Source organism: Anguilla rostrata, chromosome 14, assembly GCF_018555375.3.
Source record: "Anguilla rostrata isolate EN2019 chromosome 14, ASM1855537v3, whole genome shotgun sequence".
Taxonomy (NCBI): Eukaryota; Metazoa; Chordata; class Actinopteri; order Anguilliformes; family Anguillidae; genus Anguilla; species Anguilla rostrata.
In genome coordinates this window covers 10,381,248-10,402,241 of record NC_057946.1, presented here as the reverse complement: position 1 = coordinate 10,402,241, position 20,994 = coordinate 10,381,248, and the positions used below count along the sequence as shown (strand labels likewise).

The following is a 20,994-nucleotide window of genomic DNA, read 5'->3' as shown; positions in this document are numbered from 1 at the left end:
TGAGCTATTTTTTTTAACAAATGTGAATCCATGTGAATTTCGCATGCTTTGCTTTGTACCTTGGCGGTACTGCTGAAGACAAAATGGTTTAGGTTAATGTTAAAAGGCTAGGGGTGGTGGGGGTGACGGTGGTGCATGTTGGTTGGAGGACTCAGTATATCTTTCACTTACTTCTATTTTGGAGGATGTGGGTGGAAAACGATGTGTTTCTTTAGTACTGTTGTATATATAATAAATGTAAAAGTGGTACCTGATAAGGAGGTGATGGTGGGGTCTAAAAAGAGAGATAGTATTAATAAGAAAGTGCTAGTGTACACATCTCTTCAGCATCAGCAAATGACAGAACTGAGCAGAGAGAAAAGGGAATTATAATGTAAACTTACACATTTCCCTTCTGAGAATTTCAGATGTTTTGTATATCATTCTGCAGCTGGCAAGTGCACAGATAGACACCAACATGCTGGAGTACATGCCCCCCTACAGTGTTTGAATTTTTCAGAATGACAGATAACCCCCCGCCACCTACCCTCCCCCCCCCCCCCTCCCCCACCAACCAGTCTACAATGGCAAGTCCCCACCTACTCCCACTGAATCCACACCCGCAGTCTACTCCACCCCCAATTTTATCTTTCATTATAGCTTGTGTAGGGCACAGAATACTTCCTGAAGCATTACTTTTGTTGGTTAATTGTTTACTAGATTAGTGCTTCATAGTGTAAAGATGATATGTCAACTATGGTTGTTTCATTTTTAGAAAATGCACATCTGTATGCAAATCGCTAATATTGAGTGCCGGTACTATACAATGTGCCACCACTTTGCAGGTATGGAGTGGTTAAGAGCCGTAATGAAATTAACTGAGTTGATGGTCTTTTTGAAATATGTTCTGTTGGGATTGTACTACATGTTTGGTTTTAGACATTCTTGCAAAATATACCTGCATTCACAGGTGTTTCATGTGCAGCAGCAATGCTGCACAATTAACGTTACTTTCAGACAAGACTAAGACAAATTGAGACGAGATTCTGAAGCATAGAAATATGGGCTTGCTGTACAAAGTTTCCACTTCATACGACACTAGTGTTTCACCATGCAATTTTATAGTACATTGGCATACTTCACTTGCAGTCTGCAATTCTACATTCCATTCACTGTGCAATACAGTGAATAAAGTGTCATTGATTAGGATGTCAACATCTGACAGGTTGTTTTAGAAGTGAATTAAATAAACAAATTATGAATCCAGACCTGTGTGCAGATACATGTGTATGTGCTGCATGTATTTGTAGTATTTGTAATATCTGGGGAAAATACTGTCAAAGCTATACTGCAGAAGGCAGATCTGTTTGTTGCACACTGCACATAGTTTAAAGGAATTACATGTTCTCACTAGGGTGAACTAATTGTATTATTATTGTCTTTATGTATACAAAAAAAGGCATTTAATTACTTGAAATACTAACTTGGTACTCAGACCATTGTGCAAGTATTTATTGAGTATTTATTGAATAAAAACATTTTCTTCTGAAAATAGCATAAATTTAACTACTGCATTGGACTGTATTATTATTATTATTATTATTATTATGGTATTACAAGCTTGCACTTCCCAGACTTGAGCAAAGAAAGCCATTTCTTTCTTGAGTTTCATATAAAATATATATATTGACTGAATATAACTTGCACAGAGACAGCCCTGTTGTTCACTGAAACCAATACAGTTGTCTGACTTCTGAAAAATACTTGTACTTATTGCTGAAAGAAATCAGCAACGTACAACACCCTCTAAAAAGATAACAATAAAAAATTCAATTAAAATGAAATGCCCGGTCTGCTTCAATAAAACTGTCAAGAATAACCTTAGATCAACTGTCGGAAATGTCTATAATTCAGACACTGTGCCTTTTGATTGAATTTTTTTCCAGGAAATGACGCTGACTTAAATGTCTAGATCGGACCACAAAATGTGCAGCATAAATCACTGAGTCATAGCAACCCACAGAAAGTACAGTGCACATGCTTCTATAATGCGCCTCAGCTTGGCAACGGCTGGGTTTCAAGTTGCCAGTCTCGTCAGTTCCACCGCTGAAGTCTACATGCTGCCAGTCAAATGCCAATGATTTGGGGGGGGGGGGGAGGGGTGGGGATGGTTGTACTGTGACAGCAATGATACTCTAAAGGACGAATTGTGCTGATTGCACACATTATTTGTGTCAGAATGACTGGACTCAATATATAAAAATAATATTTCCTATTTTCCAGCAGAATTTATTTATTTTCTTTCCATTCCCGGAACGGAGAAAGAGAAAAGAAGACTATTTATATTTCTGCATGTGGGCGCATTCACTATGTTTATGCTCATCACGTTGTCATATGCCAGGAATGATACGTACTGTACCAGCAGCAAGCCGAGGGCTTCAGTTTCTGTTTACTTGCCTGAAATTGGACAAATTGTTCAGCCCAATTAATCCAAGTGACTGTGCCTTTCACTTTCTGGCCCAGAATGTTGAAGATCTTACCACCTTCCCCAGGATGTGGATGTAAATATTTGACCTATGTCTGACCCGGATCTATAGGACTGCATCACAACAGGGAACAGAGCTCTCACCTACTTATAAAGAAAATATGTAAAACAAAATAAAGAAAGGAGCAAGTAGTCATATACAAATAAAGCAAAATAAATCCAAAATGATGAATAGCAAAAGTATTATGTCAATACAATATTTTGTATTGAATTTCTGATTTTCATTACAGCTGTGGTCCACACCGAATTGCTATGTTTACATATTTGCTGATGACTAATTTAAATTCAGCTTCTGTGATTTAACCATAGCAAATACTGATCTGCATGTAGGAACTGTGTAGAAAAGATCCAGTCATATGCTTGGTCACACAGCATATTGTTATCTCTTAAGACCCAGGGCATTGCTACCCTGTATATGTATGTGCTCTCTTCCTTTGAAGACACTTCCAGTAATTAACATTTTGCCATGGTTGCACTTAGGGTATCTTCGGAATGGATTAGCTCATTCCCATTTTTCAAAGCCTTGCTTGCTACCCACACAAATGCACAAACACATCAAAGGCAAGGCGACTCCTAGCAGCTCTAATTTCCAGCCCAGCAAGAACATGTTCACCAATCCGTCGGCTTTCACAAGCTGTGACAGAAAAGCATACCTGCTCTCCACAGCACTGACGGATGGGCTGGATGTAGCATACTGTTATCAGCACTTGTCTTTGAAGTACTGCATCTTCCTGCAGTACCACTGAGATGTACTGAGATCTTCCCGCATTTCACAAAAGCCAATGGAAAGAGGCTGTTATCAAATCACTGGCAATGTGGATTGTTACTACATTTTGACCAATGTAATGCTGTAGTGCTGTAGTGCCGCCACTGCACTTACTTTATATATCATGGAAAGATTTTTGACAAGGAAAAGCACATGTAAATATAATTTTACGTATTTTATTTGTGATAACGGAAATGCATGGAACAGTGAGCAATATTCAGTTCAGTGTGGATGAGCATCTAGTGCACGTGAAATAAACAGTCCATTCCTTTTAAACTCCTTTCATTTTGAATGCTCAATTGTTTCAATTTATTCTAAAGAATATATAGAAATCATTAAAGCAGTGGAATTAGAAAATATCAGACACATCCGTTATGGCATATTTAAATAATATAGTGGTTACAGGAACAGCAACACTATCTTATACAGAGTCTACACCTATTTGGTCAGTTTTACATTTAATCTAACATTTAGCTCATGTGCACACACACGCATGCACACAAAGTTACTAACGCATCCAACAAGCCTAACAAGGTTGTTTGCATATCTTCCAAATTTTTTTGACATATTGTAATTCACACTCTTCATATTTTCCCCAATATTTCCTGCCAATATTCATATTAAATTCCATTTTCTCCGTTTTATTTACATTGAAAGGATAGACCAGTCTGTAAATCAAGGTAGATGACAAACCCCTAAAATGATAAAGTTTATCTCCTTCACCAATAGAGACACATTGACTCTGGCAGTATTTGTGGCCTTCCTTGGTCCCTCTGCCTAAGGAAAGCAAGTATCCACCGTGTAAACATGTTACATAAGACAGATAAGTACATAAATGGTTTTTTTCACATTTTTCATCTTGTTTTGCAGACTGCTGTTCTCACAGACAGTGGCTATGTCTGAGTTTAAATTGTGATAAATGACATAAAAGCTGTATTTTTTCATTTACCAGGCAAGGATGTGCTTGACTTTTGTTCCTGGATGAATCACAATGAGACCTTTGGATTATAAAAAAATAAAAAATAAAAAATAAAAAAAACCCCACAGGAACCTTTTTAATGCAATGGCTCAGTGCTGAAATCTGTTGATGTGCTGGTTTAATCCAACAGAGAAATCATACTACAGATTAATATACCTGTTCTGTCAATCAGAGTCAAACAGTTCTTGACAGCATTCTCTTATTCACCTTCAGAAGGGAATAGTACAGGTTTATTATGGCAACAAGTACATTTAGACTAGATTAATGTAGTTTCAGAATTAGGCTAAATTAATTTTAATTACAGAATTAACTTCTCATGGGAAGAGAAAGGAAAAGAAATTGTCAAAAATAACTTAGGCTCAGGCCTTTTTGATTCTCTTCTTTCCAAACCATAAAATATATGTGTATTACTATTTAAAAATAAATCCAAAACCATCAATTAGGGAATTATAATTTAAAAAAACACAAAGAAAACACATTACTACTTTTAATTACTACCATGAATTACATTGAATTCCGCATTTGTATTCATGACTTGTAAGTTATATGCAAATATATCTCTAAATTAAAATATCTGTATATAAAGATGTTAGGACATTTGAATTGTTTTCTTCAGATATAAATTCAAATATATCTCCAGAACCATCCTCTTTCAATGTATAACAGGATGTTTAAACACTCCACAGAAGTTCACATATAAGGGATCACTGAAAAGGCCAATATAAAGCTGTTAGGACATTTGAATTGTTTCCTTACTGATAATTAAATACAAAAGTAAATTTACTTTTGGTAATGTTTACTTAAAAAGCTATTTAATCAGTAGTTTTCCACATCATTTATTTTCTTGCGGGATATTTGAAGAGATGCATTACTGGCCTGCTGCCTCTGAAGCAGTAACCCCTTTTAACCTACCTGAATTACAGCAGATATGCTAATTAAGCCCCGCTCCTTCGAGTATCTCAGTCCCGCAGCTGGCCACTCCACCAGCCACTGCCGCGCTTGATAAATCCACATTCCGTCCAGTCCCTTCCCTCTGGAGGAAGATTCCAAGGGCGCCGTGGTGTCAATTGATTTTAGACGACTGAAATCTCCATTACTTAAGACCTCCGCACATCTTGCCCCCTGAAGGTTTATCACGAAATTGCTTTGGCAAGGAGATGACACAAGTAATAGGCTAACGACCCTCACGGGGCTAGCGCCCGGGGGGCCCGTAAAGACTGCTGCGGACAGCGCACACGCGCTTCATATCCGGGCCGACCCTGCTCGTGAGGCAGGGTGCCGGGGCAGCTCTTTCGGGACTTGTGGCTCTGGTTGGAGGAGGAATGAAGATACAGCTCCTGAGGGTGCTGGGGTATGTGTGTTTAAGGAGAACTACTTCAGGGCTCTGTTCACAGTCACAGGCCCCCTATGGAACTAAATGTACTCATAACAAAACCAATAAATACCTTTGCATTCACTGCTGTGTACATGCACAGTCTATCATCGACCAAAAAATATAAAAAATAAACAGCAAATGACTGTGAAATTAGGAACTTTGCAACAAAAACATCATGAGAGTTTTAAAACTGCAATTTAAAAGAAGTTGCTTCATTCAGGCTGCAACTGAATTGTAGGCCAAGTTCACCCTGGTTGGAGACCCAGTGCACCTTTATGATGTGGAGCAAAGCACAGCCTTCGACAAGCAGTCCCGCTGAAGTGTGAAAAGATAACAGGTCCTCAGGCAGCCATCTCTGAGATTGAATTTAATGGTGGAGATCGGGTGTGCAAGGCTACACATATTTTTCACATGCCCATTTTCACAGAGCATGTCTCCCAGAGATAATTTTAGATAAGATATAAGAACCTATATATAAAACTAGTAAAATTACAGTAGTTAAGCAGAAGAAAAATACCATTTAGTTATGTTATACCGCAGATTGGAACATACACTATGAGACAATGTCGCAGTGGATTTTTCAAATCTAATTACTGTAGCAGTGGAGAACCAGAGGAGGTGGGCGATGGTAATTAAGAAGTGTCACACAGAAGGGCAACTGCTTTCCCACAGAGAAGAGAAGACACGCATGCCAGCTTTCATTGAGAACTCACTAATGGAAGCCGAGCGGCCAGTGGTGTCATCGTAATTATGTACCGGCGAGTCAGTGACAGTGATGCGCGCTCCCTCATTTAATGTGATGGTGTTCCCGCACACATTCCCCACCACTGATCACAGCAACCACCCCACATCAAACATTCTCCACGCTCAGATCAGAGCACTAAGCCCAGACATCCGTCCATTTTCAGTCACTGCATCTGGTCAAAGATCACCGCATAGGGTATCGGGTGCAAGGCAGGTACTGTGCTTTGATGGTACAGTATCTTTTGGCAGGCAGAGTACACGCGCGCGCACACACACACACACACACACACACACTTTAATCATGCTCCCCCAACAGATACGAACACTCTCCCTCCAGAAAAATAGCAACAATGAAACACAAAAATACAGATATTTTTACCTAATTTCCAGAATAATTTAAACATAGACACCTTCAAAGTTTGTCAACAGTAATGACATAACCAAACCAAACGATGCATACGGTAGAGGATATCACAAAATGGTTCCCTGATTAGTGGCCAGATATATACATATGTCTGTTTGAGGAACCTAGCATATACACATATACAGCCATAAACACAACTGCCTGACATTTTCTGTATTTGAAAAAAAAGATGTTGCATGACTTAACTCCCACCCTGTCACACTGGTTTTCATTCTAACCAAGTACCTTTTGATGACGTAGCCCCTGAAAGGGTCAATCGGCTGAATCAGTATTTGATTAAAATGTTGATTATTTTGTATACGTATAGGCCTACATATACAATGCATTGTATTCATTATATAGGTTTAGTGTATTTTTTAACATTTACCCCTTTAAAAACACGAACAAAACCATCTTTTATAACCTAGTGTTTCCATATGCTGTATACAATAACCATTTCTTTGAAGGTCAACATAACAGACATAACCACATCTATTACTCTTAAATAGTGTTGTGGAAATGTATGAAAAAAACACCTTCCCTCAGCAGAATTGCTAACAAGAGTTATATTTATGGAACACAGGCTGAGGCAATGTGGCCCAGATATTAGCAATGCCCCCTCCTGGAGGCAATTAAATGGTTATAATGTCAACCTACTTAATCACACGTTTTATCTGATATTGCCCTTAAAAACATTTTTGCTAATTTACCTTATTAAAAACATCAGACATCACTCAGTCAGAAAAAAGTATAACACTGGACCTCAAATGCACTACCTCCTGCCCGACACCCACCCACACACACACACACACACACACACACACACACACGCATGCATCCACGCACACAGGCACACACACACACACACACACACACACATACACTGGATAATTGATAGAGCGATGATAAAACCTGAAGTGATTACAGTAACAAGAAATAACATATGTACATTTTATTCAATTTATTGAGCAAAATATTTAGCAATATCTTGGATATACATATATACATGTATGCTCCTGCATTATACCACAACCAACATGGGACTTCACATTGACCCCGGTGCCCGCAATGTGCTCCCATCATGGGTGCCAAAGATTACTTCCATCAAATTGTGCCCCCTTCCGCTATTTATGCCACATGGAAATACTATTCATAAATCATTGATTCCAAACACCTTATACAAATCGTAATATAGAAAGCACAAAAAATTAGAATTTATCATTGAAAAGTACTCACTTCCAAGACAGAAAGTTCTTCATAAGTTCTTCATAAAAACGTCTTGAAAAACTACCTGAAATTACCTTTCTTTCTTCAAAGGTATTGTAAATATCTAGTTGTTCCATTTGGGAAGGAAAACACCTTCAAGACTTATTTTAGAACAAATAAAAGCAATGACCTGTGCCACTGTCACCTTCTTGGTTTCTTCAACCATACGGTAGGCACATATCATATCGTCCTCAGATTACATAGACATCGGTCTTCTCCCCCAGGAGCCAATATGTCCTCATTTTGCCTTTGCCCTGCGGGAAAATAAAAAATTAAATAAAATGTAATCAATAAATATGTCAAGAGGCACTGGGGTTATTGATCGGCCAGAGTAATCAACCATAAATACTTGAGAGCTGCACTTCCTTAAAAGGTCACAGTGGCATTCACTAATGATGTAGTAGTGACCCTTAAACTCAAGGGATGCTATGCTATTTTGTATAAGGAAAATATAAATGGGGTCATAAAAATAGCACATAAATATTTATGCATATTTCAGTATAATTTGAGTAAAAATCCCTCAAGTCAAACTGAAAACATTTGAGGATATAATAACAGAAAATAACTCATTGTCAAACATTTAAATCGTATGCCAATGCTATTACATAATTCAATAATGATTGTAAGCCTTGCAATCAGAGCTATTCAAATTTGCTGCTAAAGTATTTTTTATGATATGTATCGTAGTACTGTGCACTGCCTTAATTAACACCCTCCCTGCAATTCCTCCTCACCTTCATTTCTACGTCCCCTCGTAGCTGGAGATCGAAGTAACCAAACTCATCTAGCACTTCTTTGGTAGCTGAAGAAAGGTGTATCCTCAAGGCTGCAGAAAGCATCAATTTGGGAAAAGACAATCAGTATAAGTGCAATGTCTTGAATGCACATGAATAAAACATGGACTGAACACCATGCTATTTTGATGGGGCAGGACCCAGCACACCACGTTGACTTGACATTCACAGTCAGTGTGCATGACTCACAGTGCAATAAAGGACCTCTCGTTCTACAGACAGTACGACGTGTAGCCATCAAGCTATTACTAGAGACACTGCATCAGTAGCTACTGGCCACCGGAACTATATACTTTACGTTGAATGTTTTGTCCCTGCATTGATTCTAGTGAAGGTAGGTGCTCATGAATACTACTCAGCAGTCAGGCTTTTACATGTTACTGTACGTGACTGCAGAATCGCTGAAACAGTCAATCATTCAGACCCAAAATCCATTCCAGGCTTGTCTGCTCATAAATATTCATAACAAATTACCATCACCGTTAACCTATACCATGTAGGTACCTAGAGTGTTCCTAGTTACCATTTAACAGAAGAGAGACTATATTTTCTTTTAGTTCCTAGTCTGGATTATGCGTTATTTTAGTCCTTAGTCAGGAATCCCAGTCACAGTTTTTAAAAATCATATGTTAGCCCAAATAATTTGTCTTTCTTTCCCTTTCAGTTTGGAAAGCCCAATCATATTTTTAAGGTCTGCATGTTCACCTCCATGAATTTGGGAGAGCGCAGACTGGCATGCACACGCTCCAAAACACCCAGCCAAACCAAAGTTTCTTTCTTCACTCTCACACAGTGAACTTGTTGGGCAGCTGGTGCAGGCAGTTGGCGGGCGGGTGATCGACCAGAGAAGTTGCTCTTGCCTGATGAGAAGGGGATCCCCTGCTAGCCAAACTCTCCATCCATGGGCAAAGCTAACACATTTCTAATTATGTTTTTCCCAGTAGGACTCCTGACCACAGTTGGCACAGGTGTGGTTTGGGTTTGAATTTGAAATCTGGGAACCCAATTACTGCTCCATGTACAAGTAAAGGTGATAATATTTTGGACTGCACAAAATGCATATTTTGGGCAGTGCAGGGGGCAGAGAATATTTATTCTCCATTTGTGCTCTATTGTATCTTCGGTCTTGCTAGTGACTGACAGTCTTGAACACAACCTCCAACATCTCTCAGAAATGGCCACTACACTGAGACAAATCCTGAAAAAACTTTTTAAAAATACAATAAGCTGTCTTTGCTTTTGGGGATTCTTTTTCTGTGAGCTGATTATGGGTGTATCTTAAAAAGGAATATCCAAGTTGAAAAGAGATGCAATTGTTCACAGAACACAATAGACTCTTCCGTAAGTCTTCCTTCTCCTAATGCTCCTAACTTTTGTCTACACTTTTTGTAATGCATTGCCCAAAAGAGAAAAATACAAAACCAGGATGATTTTGTTCCTGTGATGACTGTGGTCTGGTCACAGTGCACCTTCAACCCACTGATGGGTAGAAAGCTTATTCCTCAGAATATCTTTTTTCTATTTTTATTTTTTTTTGGCAGAGGCACATCCCATGTTCTCCACTGCTTGGATTGTTCCGCATGACTTCACACACTTCTGATGAAGTTACTGGCCTTGATTGTTTTTTCCCCCAGCACAGATACAAACACCATCTATTGTGTGTTGAGCCTGCCTGTTATTACGGAATTGGCTGCACCAAGATGTCAGCCACAATGCTGAAGTAGATGCATTTTCTTCACGTTTTTTCCCCCACAGCCACTACAATTTGTCTGTGACCATCCAACTGTACAAATAGTTCTTTATTATTATTCTCCAAATGCGAACAATCTTCGACCGAGCATAAAACAACTGGTTTGTCAGTCCAGCCATCTCCCCTGACCACTTTAAGGAAGAGATGGCTTTTACTCATACATTTTTCACCCCAGCGTGGAGTTTCTCCTCTGGTCCATGAGTGGCATTTTGAACATCCTGATTGCTTGTCTGGTGGAGTCCAATCTAAGCGAAGACCAGTGGCCATCACCAAAGCCAGTGTGATTTTTCAGACCTCCGAGCTTGGCAGTAGCGATTGTAGCCATTAGTAGGTTCAAATTACCACTCCAAACATCTGTTTTCCCAAAAATTACTTCCTTGGAAAAACAATAGTACACTGGAAAGGTATGGAAGGTCAAGGATAAAAAAGACAAGCTGGCTTTTGTGGTTCTAACATAATTCCTCAGTTTACTCAACCATTCATGGAAGTTTCAAACAATGCATCCTGTGTTCAATGAAACCCAGATAAAGTGGGGAATTGGTAAAAGGGAACAGCAGTACAGGATGAGAGGTAGCTCAGCGAGAATAAATCTTTCAGCATTAAGGTTTATAAATCAACGTGGAAACCTTTTTAACACTGTAACTGGCATGACTGTACATTAAAAAAATGCTGGCCTCTTGGTATTAACAGCCTAAAGACACAGCGAGCAGACATTCACATTACACAACACAGCATCTACAAATATGTACTGAGGTCAGTAAGTCGGTAAGTCCAGAATAGTCAGTTCATAGCATCTATTCCCTATTTCACAAATGTGGCATGGCATCACTTCCATGAATGCTATCAAAAAGCATCTGCAGCCTGCAAGAAGTGAAAGATTAACCTCAGGCTCACCTTCTCCATTCGACTCCATCCGAGACGCTGTATTGACGGTATCTCCGAATAAGCAGTATCTTGGCATTTTCAAACCAACGACCCCAGCGCAGACTGGCCCTGCATGAAAGGTAGGCCATTGATTAGTGCAATCCAGCTTTAACTGATACCCGCAAAAAAGGGATTTGCTTCAGCTGTTCAATAGAGTTCGGTCAATATTGTCTTTAAATAACTTCCATTTCTTTATTCTCAGAATCCAAGTCACATTACCCAAGTCTAGACATATAGTTAATATTCTTGTTCTGTTTGTTCTTCTCAATCAGCTATTACCAATTTTAATGAGTGCATATAAAAGAGGGGAAAATGTCTGTATTGTAGCCGATGGGTCACAAAGTTTTATAAAATTATTTCAAAATACCAACGGAAAGTACCAGGTAATATTATATACAAAATTTAAAAAGTACAATACAGCAAAAATATGTTGATCAGTACAAAAATCCAGCACATCAAATCAGCCTGTTTAACCCCTTCTTGAGTATTTTAGCTGCACTTTTTATTTTAGTTTTTTTGCTGTATTTATTCAAATATTTTTATTCTAAAACTAGTTCCTGAAAACTAATTCACTTCACTTGGTACAGCTTTTTAATTTGTTACATACAGTATCTGAAATGCCCTGAGCTAGTTAGCTAGTTGATTGACAAAAATCATGTTTAGGACCCTGATTTGCTGTGTTCATTGAAAGCACATATCCCAGAGTGTGACTGTGTTCCCAGCCTGGATATATAATCATCTCCCAGTTTTATTGACTAATATAGCAGTTCCTCTACACCTCATATAATGTGTAATGATTTTATGGATCAAAATGGTTGTGGTATACCACCCAAGCTAGAGCTGCACATTGGCAGTGGGCAAACTTACTTATTCCACAGATTCTGGAATAATGTTCTGAAAAAGGTCTGCACTCCGTCTATCCTCTCTTTTACTAAGTACAGAGGGTTATTTTTGGTTTCCAGAGCAAGTTAACACCATGTGCATATCTGTGAATAGCCAGCACCAAGCACATGAATATTCATATCATGAATCTAACTGGTACTGTAACAGTAGAGAGACAGAACTTTCAGTCTTAAGAAAATGGAGTATCTGGTTGGTCTTCAGAAACTAATCATTCCTTCACAGTGAAGCACCTTGAGGTCCTTGGAAGGGATAGAATACATTATATAAGAACAATGTTAATCAGCACTGAAGAGATAATAATGGTATAATAATGATGGGATGGAAATAATGGTCATTAAGGAGATAATGTGAATGAGTAAAGTAATGATGCAGCTGATATGACTTGATGATGCCGATTACGGCTGTCAGTGATGATGATAACTGTGATTATGGAGCACTGATGAATGACAACATGAAGAGAGGTCTACTTATAGTTGGAGTTGCATATGAAAGCAGGGAATAGTGTTCAAAAGCTGAAGGGACATTAGAAGCTATCTGACACCATCTCACACTGACAACACTGCAAACTGCAGCCTGCAGAATATTTTTATTAAAATATTAGCATTAAGCATCACCTACATTGATTTAACTTAAAAACGCCAGTTCACCTTTTCCCACTGAATTATCCCATGGTGGAATTATAAAATCAAAATGGACTTTTCTGTATACATTCTTTTAACATATACAGTACCAAGTACTTGCAAGTATGATTGAGCATTCCACGCCATGGCCTTTAAGCCCAGCCTGACTCCCTCAGTCAGACACTGATGTTGTAAGCTGGTCGTAACAATAATTTGAGAAAATAGGATGGTTTCATTTCTTGCAAAAAATTCTATTTCTCGGGATTTGAAAGACACCAAGAGTCAAGCAGACCTAAAAAAAGGCTCTTTGATCAAGTTAGTTTGAAGTGTTGACATGGTGACAGTAACTGGTAAAAAAAGAACTATGAATTAAATGAAAACCTAGCCTTGTTCATTCACTAAGATTTTTCTTCATTTAAAACTGTGTTAGCCTCATCTCCATTTCACTGACAGCTTGTGTCTCTCTAGGTTATCTTTTCATACTCTTTTCTTTCAATCTTTTTAGCATTTAAGTTGACCTATCTACATTACTTCTCTTCAGTGATCACTAGAAATGAAATTATTTTAGGATTTAAGGTAATCTCCAAAAAGATGGTCACCCTGCCAGCAAATGGCTGGTGAAACAGAGAAGCAGCAGCATAATTTGATTTGAAGGGTAATTTATTAATGATGAATAAAAGTACTATGCACTGTGATATTTGCAAATGTCATTCTGTAAACAAAGCATTGAGTTGCTAGACCTTCACTGGACCTTCACTAGAACTTTCTCATCAAAAGACAATCTGAATTATTATTGGAATCTGTATAAAAAATGACGTGAAGGAGCGCGTGAAGCTGCTTATATTCCGATGTGTTACTTCCATCACAGTAAGTAAACATTCCAGATCTGTGCCTTGACTTCAATTTCTGAGTTTTGATTGAGAAGCATTGCAGAACAACAAACTTCCAGATAACAGATATCAAAAATACTGATGTAACCCAAGTCATTATTTTGTCCTATTCAAGAATACACAATGATGAGAAAAGGCACAAAAATCAACATTTCCCAAAGCTATTCAAGATTTTCAAACTTACAACTAATTTTGAACCAATTAAAATAATAATTACTACAGATTTCCTATAAATACTTCATAGAAGAAAAGCAGACATTTTGAAACTCTGGGTATATAATAAAAAAAGTAAAAATTGCACCTGTGTGGATGCCTATCCGTAGCCGTAGCTGGTCATTGGGTCTGTGCCGGATCTTGAAGGTTTTCACCTGTTCCAGTAAGGCTAACGACATCCCCGCAATCTCTCGTGCATGTAGTTTACCATTGCGGACTGGGAGTCCAGACACAACCATGTACGCATCTCCAATCGTTTCCACCTTTTGTGTAAAAAAAACAAATAAACAAAATGAACGCGAGTAAGCGGCCTCTTATTTCCACTCTGCAGTCCTCCAGCTGTGCAGCCATTTCCTTTGGAGGAGTGTGCTTCATGCGCAGCTTGTGCAGGCAGATTACAGGACCTGCACAAGGAGGACTCAGCCCTCCTTTCCTGGGAAATACTACTGCAGATTATGTGTCATTCCACAGGATGCCCAGCTGCTGTTGGCACTGGCTTTTGTATGGGCAGGATTCGACGCCAGGTCATGGGGCACATCACTGCACTAAGAACCAGTGCCAAAAGGATGAAGAGTATAGATGATATTTTACTGGTGTGGCTGTTCCTTACCTTATACACATCAAAGTTGTCAATAATGGCATCAAAGCAGGTGTACAGATCATTGAGTAATGTCACAACCTAAAGAAGGAAAGGAAAATGCATTAACAAAACAAATGACAAAAAAAGGACAAATACAGTCAGGTAGCATACAGAGTAAGAATGCTTCACTGATGTCACCCCATGTGGCAACATAATAAATAGGAAAAAATTAAATAGGACATAAAGATTTTAAAACAGCACCACATTATCTACAGTACACTGAAAAGAATAAACTACTTTTGCTAATTTCAAGCCAGTCTTTTTAGCCTGAATACGTGTCTCCTGAAGATAAAGACAAATTTCAGCAGGGAAAATTCAAGAGAAAACTCCTCAAATCTGACTTTTTTTAATGGAAGCATGCTCAGTGACTGCCAGTTTGAAGTGATACGGCTCTATATGAACTGCCAGTATCTCCAAATGAAAGCCTTCTCCCTTTGTTGTCCCTGTTGGATATACGCCTGGGAAACAGCTTAGAGAGAAATGCATGTCCCAGTGAAAATAAATGATAAGGATACAAAAACACAAGAGGTCGCAAAGAAACATAACTCCAACCATGATGCATTAATCACTGTTAAAAAAATATATTTTTAAAGACGAACTTTTCTTAAATGTCACTGTCAATCTCTCAGAATCCATCCTTAAGTGGTTGCTATGGAAATGCACTGTTGCTATGATGTGCAGTGGGGGGAAGTGAGCTTGACAATGACTGGGAAATATCAGGCTAGAAAACCCGCATCCTTTATATATTCCTTTATAGCTTACTAGCTTATGCTCTGTTCTCCCTTTACTGAGACAGCAAAAGAAATGCTCTAAAATGTACTGTTACAGTGTAGCAATTACTGAAAGATATTCTTTGATAGCTGCACAGGAAAAACGTCAATTTTCCAATACTTCAGACTGAAATTCCCTCAGCACAGTTATGAGCCTGAATTTTGTTGAAAAAGGGCTGGGACAGCTACTGGGTTGGAGGCTTAATGCACAGTGGCAGAACTGGCCTATAGTTGAGAATAACAACCATACAGACCATAGTCTAAAGTCATTTAACACAAAGTGTAACCTTGAACAAGAACACTGGAAAAACAATATTTAGAGGTCTTCCAAATCTAAATGTTGGGATGCACAGGTCTCAATGTCAAAACGTTATATTATGCAATATTTTCCAGCAGGTTATTTCATAATGATATACTTTGAGCCATTGGAAAAACAATACAAACATCATTGAAATTATTCATTTATTTCACTGGATTGGCAAAAAAAAACAAACAAAAAAAACTTCCATAATGACTAAAATATTGCATGACATCGTTTGATTTAACACGCAATGCTAGTAGGCACCACGTATGTGTAGCATTGTTGCTGCCGCTGATAAGAAGTGAAGGTGGGTGTTCGTCTGGGCTGTGCAGTACCTGCAGTGGTGTGCTTTCCGCTGACATTGATGTGAAGCCGACGATGTCACTGAAATAGATGGTTACGCTGTCAAACGCTTCTGCCTGGACAGTTTCCCCTCGTTTCAGCTGTTCTGCCACTGAACTGCAGGAACAGATTTAATGCAAGAGGGGGTGAAGAGTGTGGCCAGAGAGTGATTATAGTGTCTGAGATAATAGACATTATACATTTGCACCACATGAATATGACACAGGATGCTTATCCTGTAAATTAACATCGAAATTTGTCAGAAGACATTTGTATTGTAAAAGAAGCCATTAATATTAATCCCTTGTCCCTTATCTTTTTTGAATTATTTTTTATATTTTCTACATATTATGAATATATGTTTTTCAAAACTAAATTCCTGAAAGTTTCAGATGAATATGTACACTAAGTATACATTTTTGGATAAATTTGCAGAGATGTTGTATACATTTATAATTTACATAAAGGCCTGTGGTAATTGTGATAATATATCAATATTGTCTTCCATGTATATTGTCTGAACAGTGCTTTGAAAGCATAAAGGTAAATTTCTTCTGTCACCATTAGATTTATTTAGGTTGAATATTACGTATCTGAGGTATTCAGTTCAACAAGTCCTTTCTCACAGTAGTCCTTTATGAGAAACCTGTGATCCTCTTTAAAAGTAAAACAGGCTTTCACAGAAAAGAGTATGGTGAAAACATTTTGAAAGGAAATGTGAAAATCAATCCACAGGATCACAGTAGGCAGACAAAAAAACTTAAATAGACGGAGATAATGCCTTGTCTCTCCCAATGGTATCTGCAGGCTTATAGTGCTTTTCCTTTGCGTGTTTGCTAACTACACCCCTGGCCTGTCACTTTCCCCTTGTTGCTTTTCGTCTGCAGATAAAAGGTATCTCTGCTCTGTGGCTGATAGATTAAAAAAAAAAACTGGACATACAGGCCCTTGAACTGCCATTTTACTGACTCCATCACAATTACGTTTCCCACTTGTACAGAAATACCAGGAAATTGTATTCCCGTCTTATTTTACATACTAAACCCACAGCAAACGACACAATAGAACAGGGTTACAATTTTTTCTCACATTTTGATTGAATGCATTCAAAGCCCATAAAATATTTATGAGCTCAAATGAATCGAGTTAGGCATTACATAATCTCATATCTTTACAGCTGCTGTATAGCATTGATAAATCCATTTTTATTATCACCGTCATATATGGATCTATATATCATTTGTTGATATAGATGATTTTAATTAAACATATTGCTTTGTAATTTGGCAGGAAATAATGTTCCTTACTGAGGCAAGATTTGGTAAAGTAGATTTTCTGCTTTCCTCTTCTCCTCCAGGTAAGCTTGTGTTCGTTCCTCTACCAGGTTCTCCAAGTTATTGGCATACTGTTCCATCCTGGAGAGCAGGTTATTGAGAATACTCGTGCTCCCCTCTCTGAAATAAAAGAAATATATTTTTTATTTTTATTATTGTTATTTTTATGCATTCACAAGTTATCAGGTTTTTACAGTCTGCTAGAAGGATGCTAGCCAAGATTATATTCAGGCCCGGACTCAACCAGCATTTACCCTTAACTTTGTCTTTCAAATAAATGTTAATTTGTTAATTTTGCAAATTGTTGAACTCTTCAAACTGTCTGGGCCTCAGCTAAACTAAAATAGCTGCAGGATTTAGCTGAGAAGGCACCACAAGAAAGAAAATGTAATTACAGCAATACTTTTTAAAAACTATCAATTGGAACACTGGTTGAGTCACTAAACTATAGAATATTATGTTGTTATAAAGCATGGTGAATCTGTCAGGGCTTACTGATGACACTCCCACTTGTATACGCAAAGCACTGCGGGTTATCTGCTATGTGAAAACAAGACCATTGGCCACTCTGGTTTAAAAAAAAAATGTGTTTCATTACTACCACACTGTCAGTGGCTCCATATCGTGGTCACTGCTAATTAAATAACTACTAGGAGATAGGCAACCAAATGAAACATCACCATGTCTAGTTTCTACATTTCTCCATTCATTTGACAAATACAGAAGCATACAGTCACGCACGCTTTCAAACCAGTGAGAGGATATGATAGAGAGGAAGGTTGCAGTTTGCCACATATTATGATTCATATTAGTTGTATAAGAGTATAAACTTTAACTATGATAACAGGCAACATCCAAGCCTTTCATTCTGCCAAAAAAACAAGAGCAGAATTCAGCCATTTGTACCCTGGGTTTAGCTCTAGCATCAACAGTCATTTCCAGCATCTAATGAGCTGTTAATAGAGCTGTAAATTATGCTTTAGTCTGTAAAGTACTATATTATGCACTCTTGGTTGAATGATTGATAGGCTGACTGGCAGGTAAAATCACATTATCACATCTGGTTATAAATAGTCTTAAAGACCGAGAGTGGTGACATCTGGGCCTGTATTCATAGCATGTCTCAGAGCAATGATATATGTTCAATATAGGCTTTTTGCAGATCATAGATAAGGTTAGGATGTGGATGTGCAGGGAATCTGGTCCTTGATCAGCACTAACACTGTGAATACGGGCAGTAGGGCGATGGTAAATGGCTAAAAATGAATGAATGATAATTATCCAATATTACACTGAGTTAATTAAAACCGCGGAACCATATAAATGCGTGTTCTCAATTACCGTAGCTAATTATAGGATTCCATGGTACAAAGGTCCATATACACAAGGTCCCCCAGAATCAAGTTGGGGAATCCCTGCACTAGAATACATTGTGTATACAATACATGTGAAGCCTGAACTAGCACAACCGTATACCCTCAGACGAGATAGCCCACATTCACCACAAAGCTCTGCTTCAAATGCTTTGTTTAGCATGAGTTCACCCATCAAAACAAAACTGAATTTAAGCAAGAGAACACCCACCAGACCTACAAAATTGAATTAATACTCTATTAATACTCTATGTACAGACTTAGAGATCTGTTGTAGTGCTCTTAAGTCTGAAAGGTATCAATCAAATTGTTACTTGCTACTACAAACAATTGAGATGGCAGGTGATAAACCAACTTTGTTTTAGCCTGCATAACCAACAGATCCAGTATCCTGGCTTCAACAATGTGGCTTTCGTCTATTTTATTCAGACAATCTCTGAGTGTCAGTTTGTCATGTGACCTCTCTATAACAGCTGTCTTCTTATAAACAAGAACAAAGCTAGCACTAGTACTGGATATTCACACCCTCTACCTGTAAAAGGTTGTTAGACAGTCAGTTAGGTACACTACCATTGAAATGGCTGCATACTCCAGTCACTTCTAAAAAGGGATGTATTGTCTAGTGTACTGTATGTATGCATGTACTGTACACACACAGACTTAAGATAACCAATAAGCAGATAACTGAACAACCAAAAAATCTGTCAAAGCTCTGTTGTTTAAAGTTGCAATACTAGGCCATGTTATACTTTCAATAGTTTAGCCAGAAACAGTTTTACCGCTGTTTCTGATCTTAATTTTTGGTGAAGTCTGGAGTCTGTCTGACCCTGTTTACTTCACGCAGGTTTACCTACCTCTAATGGCCAGCTGTTCTTTATCAGTATGTTATGGTATACTGTGAGTGTCCTGTACTAGTGCACTTCCCGCAAGCTTAGTGGTCTTTCTTCAACCTGATCCTTCTAATCTGTCCTTTCTTAGATGATCTGAGTTCACATAGAGCTCTGAACACCCCCATAGAGAGTCCTTGAATTGCAGATTACCATCTTTCTTCTCATTCATCACGACTGAAAAACATCACTGACACATCTTCCACTACCACTGCAACATAATTTACTTTTATATTGATTTGTTTGCCAGTGACAATAAAAAGCTAATTCTTTATCCTGTTGAGTCTTGCTGAGCAGCTTGCTAAGTCTTTATCTTGCATAAACAAAAAAAAGAAAAAAAGATGCCAAGACTGCTTTCAAATGAAAGAACAAATTTGACATATTTGCTTACAATATTAAATGAAAACACTCCTCTTAATGAGCCATGAATTGGAACAAAACACTTGAAGACAATCCCTTGTAATCTCCAAAGCCAGAAGACTTGTTATTGAAGAAGTGTTTTTTAAAGAGAAAGTCTAGTCTAAACAAGTTTTATTTAAAGTTAAAGTCTGGAAAATAAAGACTACAGCCAAGAAATCCTGAAATCTATAAATCCTGGAACAATGGACTTCCAAGCCTAAATCTAATACAGTTGGACAGGTGCATGTATGGGAGTACTGTTTCAATGTGTGCACTAACCTAGAGCTACAAAAAAAACTGTAAAATACATGTAATAAAATAATGCACAATTCTGTGTGTGCAATATTATTACATATTTTTACCTTTTTGTATATGTTAACATAATTTCCAGTTTGCGTTCTAAAAGGGACATTTCACAAAGAGGGCCCCATCACTCTCCCAGTGAACCCAGAGGTGATTCATGGCAATCAGCACTTGGGTGAGGCACCTTGTCATGTATGAATATTGTGACATCAGTATTCATGAGTCCTATGCTCCTGGATTATTATCCAGATTGTTTTCCGTGGGAGATATGGCCAGCAGAATGACTTTAGCATCCTTTGACATTGAGACTTTGCATCGATCAGCGTCATGGATTAATCGCACCACTCAGCAAGACGCAATCAGCGCAGGAGAGCTAGTGTTACTGCTGTGCTCTACAGAGTCACATGCAGTCAGTGTTTTTATCATCTAAATAATGCAAGCCATTTTCTTTCTTAGCAGCACTCAGCACTGATTCTCATCAATCAACGGTGAAA

The 20,994-nt window shown here is 38.2% G+C and overlaps 1 protein-coding gene across 2 annotated transcripts in view; it reads right to left on the bottom strand.

Moving 5' to 3' along the window:
* Nucleotides 1–7,728: 7,728 nt before the first annotated feature.
* Nucleotides 7,729–20,994, bottom strand: part of npr2 (natriuretic peptide receptor 2) — a 68,501-nt gene continuing 55,235 nt past the window's right edge. For both annotated transcript variants that reach the window (XM_064307806.1, XM_064307804.1), the window contains 7 exons: nt 17,512–17,658; nt 16,198–16,321; nt 14,762–14,830; nt 14,240–14,414; nt 11,496–11,594; nt 8,792–8,883; nt 7,729–8,311 (listed from right to left, as the gene is read on the bottom strand). In XM_064307806.1, the coding sequence (XP_064163876.1) occupies nt 8,249–8,311; nt 8,792–8,883; nt 11,496–11,594; nt 14,240–14,414; nt 14,762–14,830; nt 16,198–16,321; nt 17,512–17,658 (769 nt within the window). In that variant the 3' untranslated portion in view covers nt 7,729–8,248. The remainder of the gene's footprint in view (nt 8,312–8,791; nt 8,884–11,495; nt 11,595–14,239; nt 14,415–14,761; nt 14,831–16,197; nt 16,322–17,511; nt 17,659–20,994) is intronic.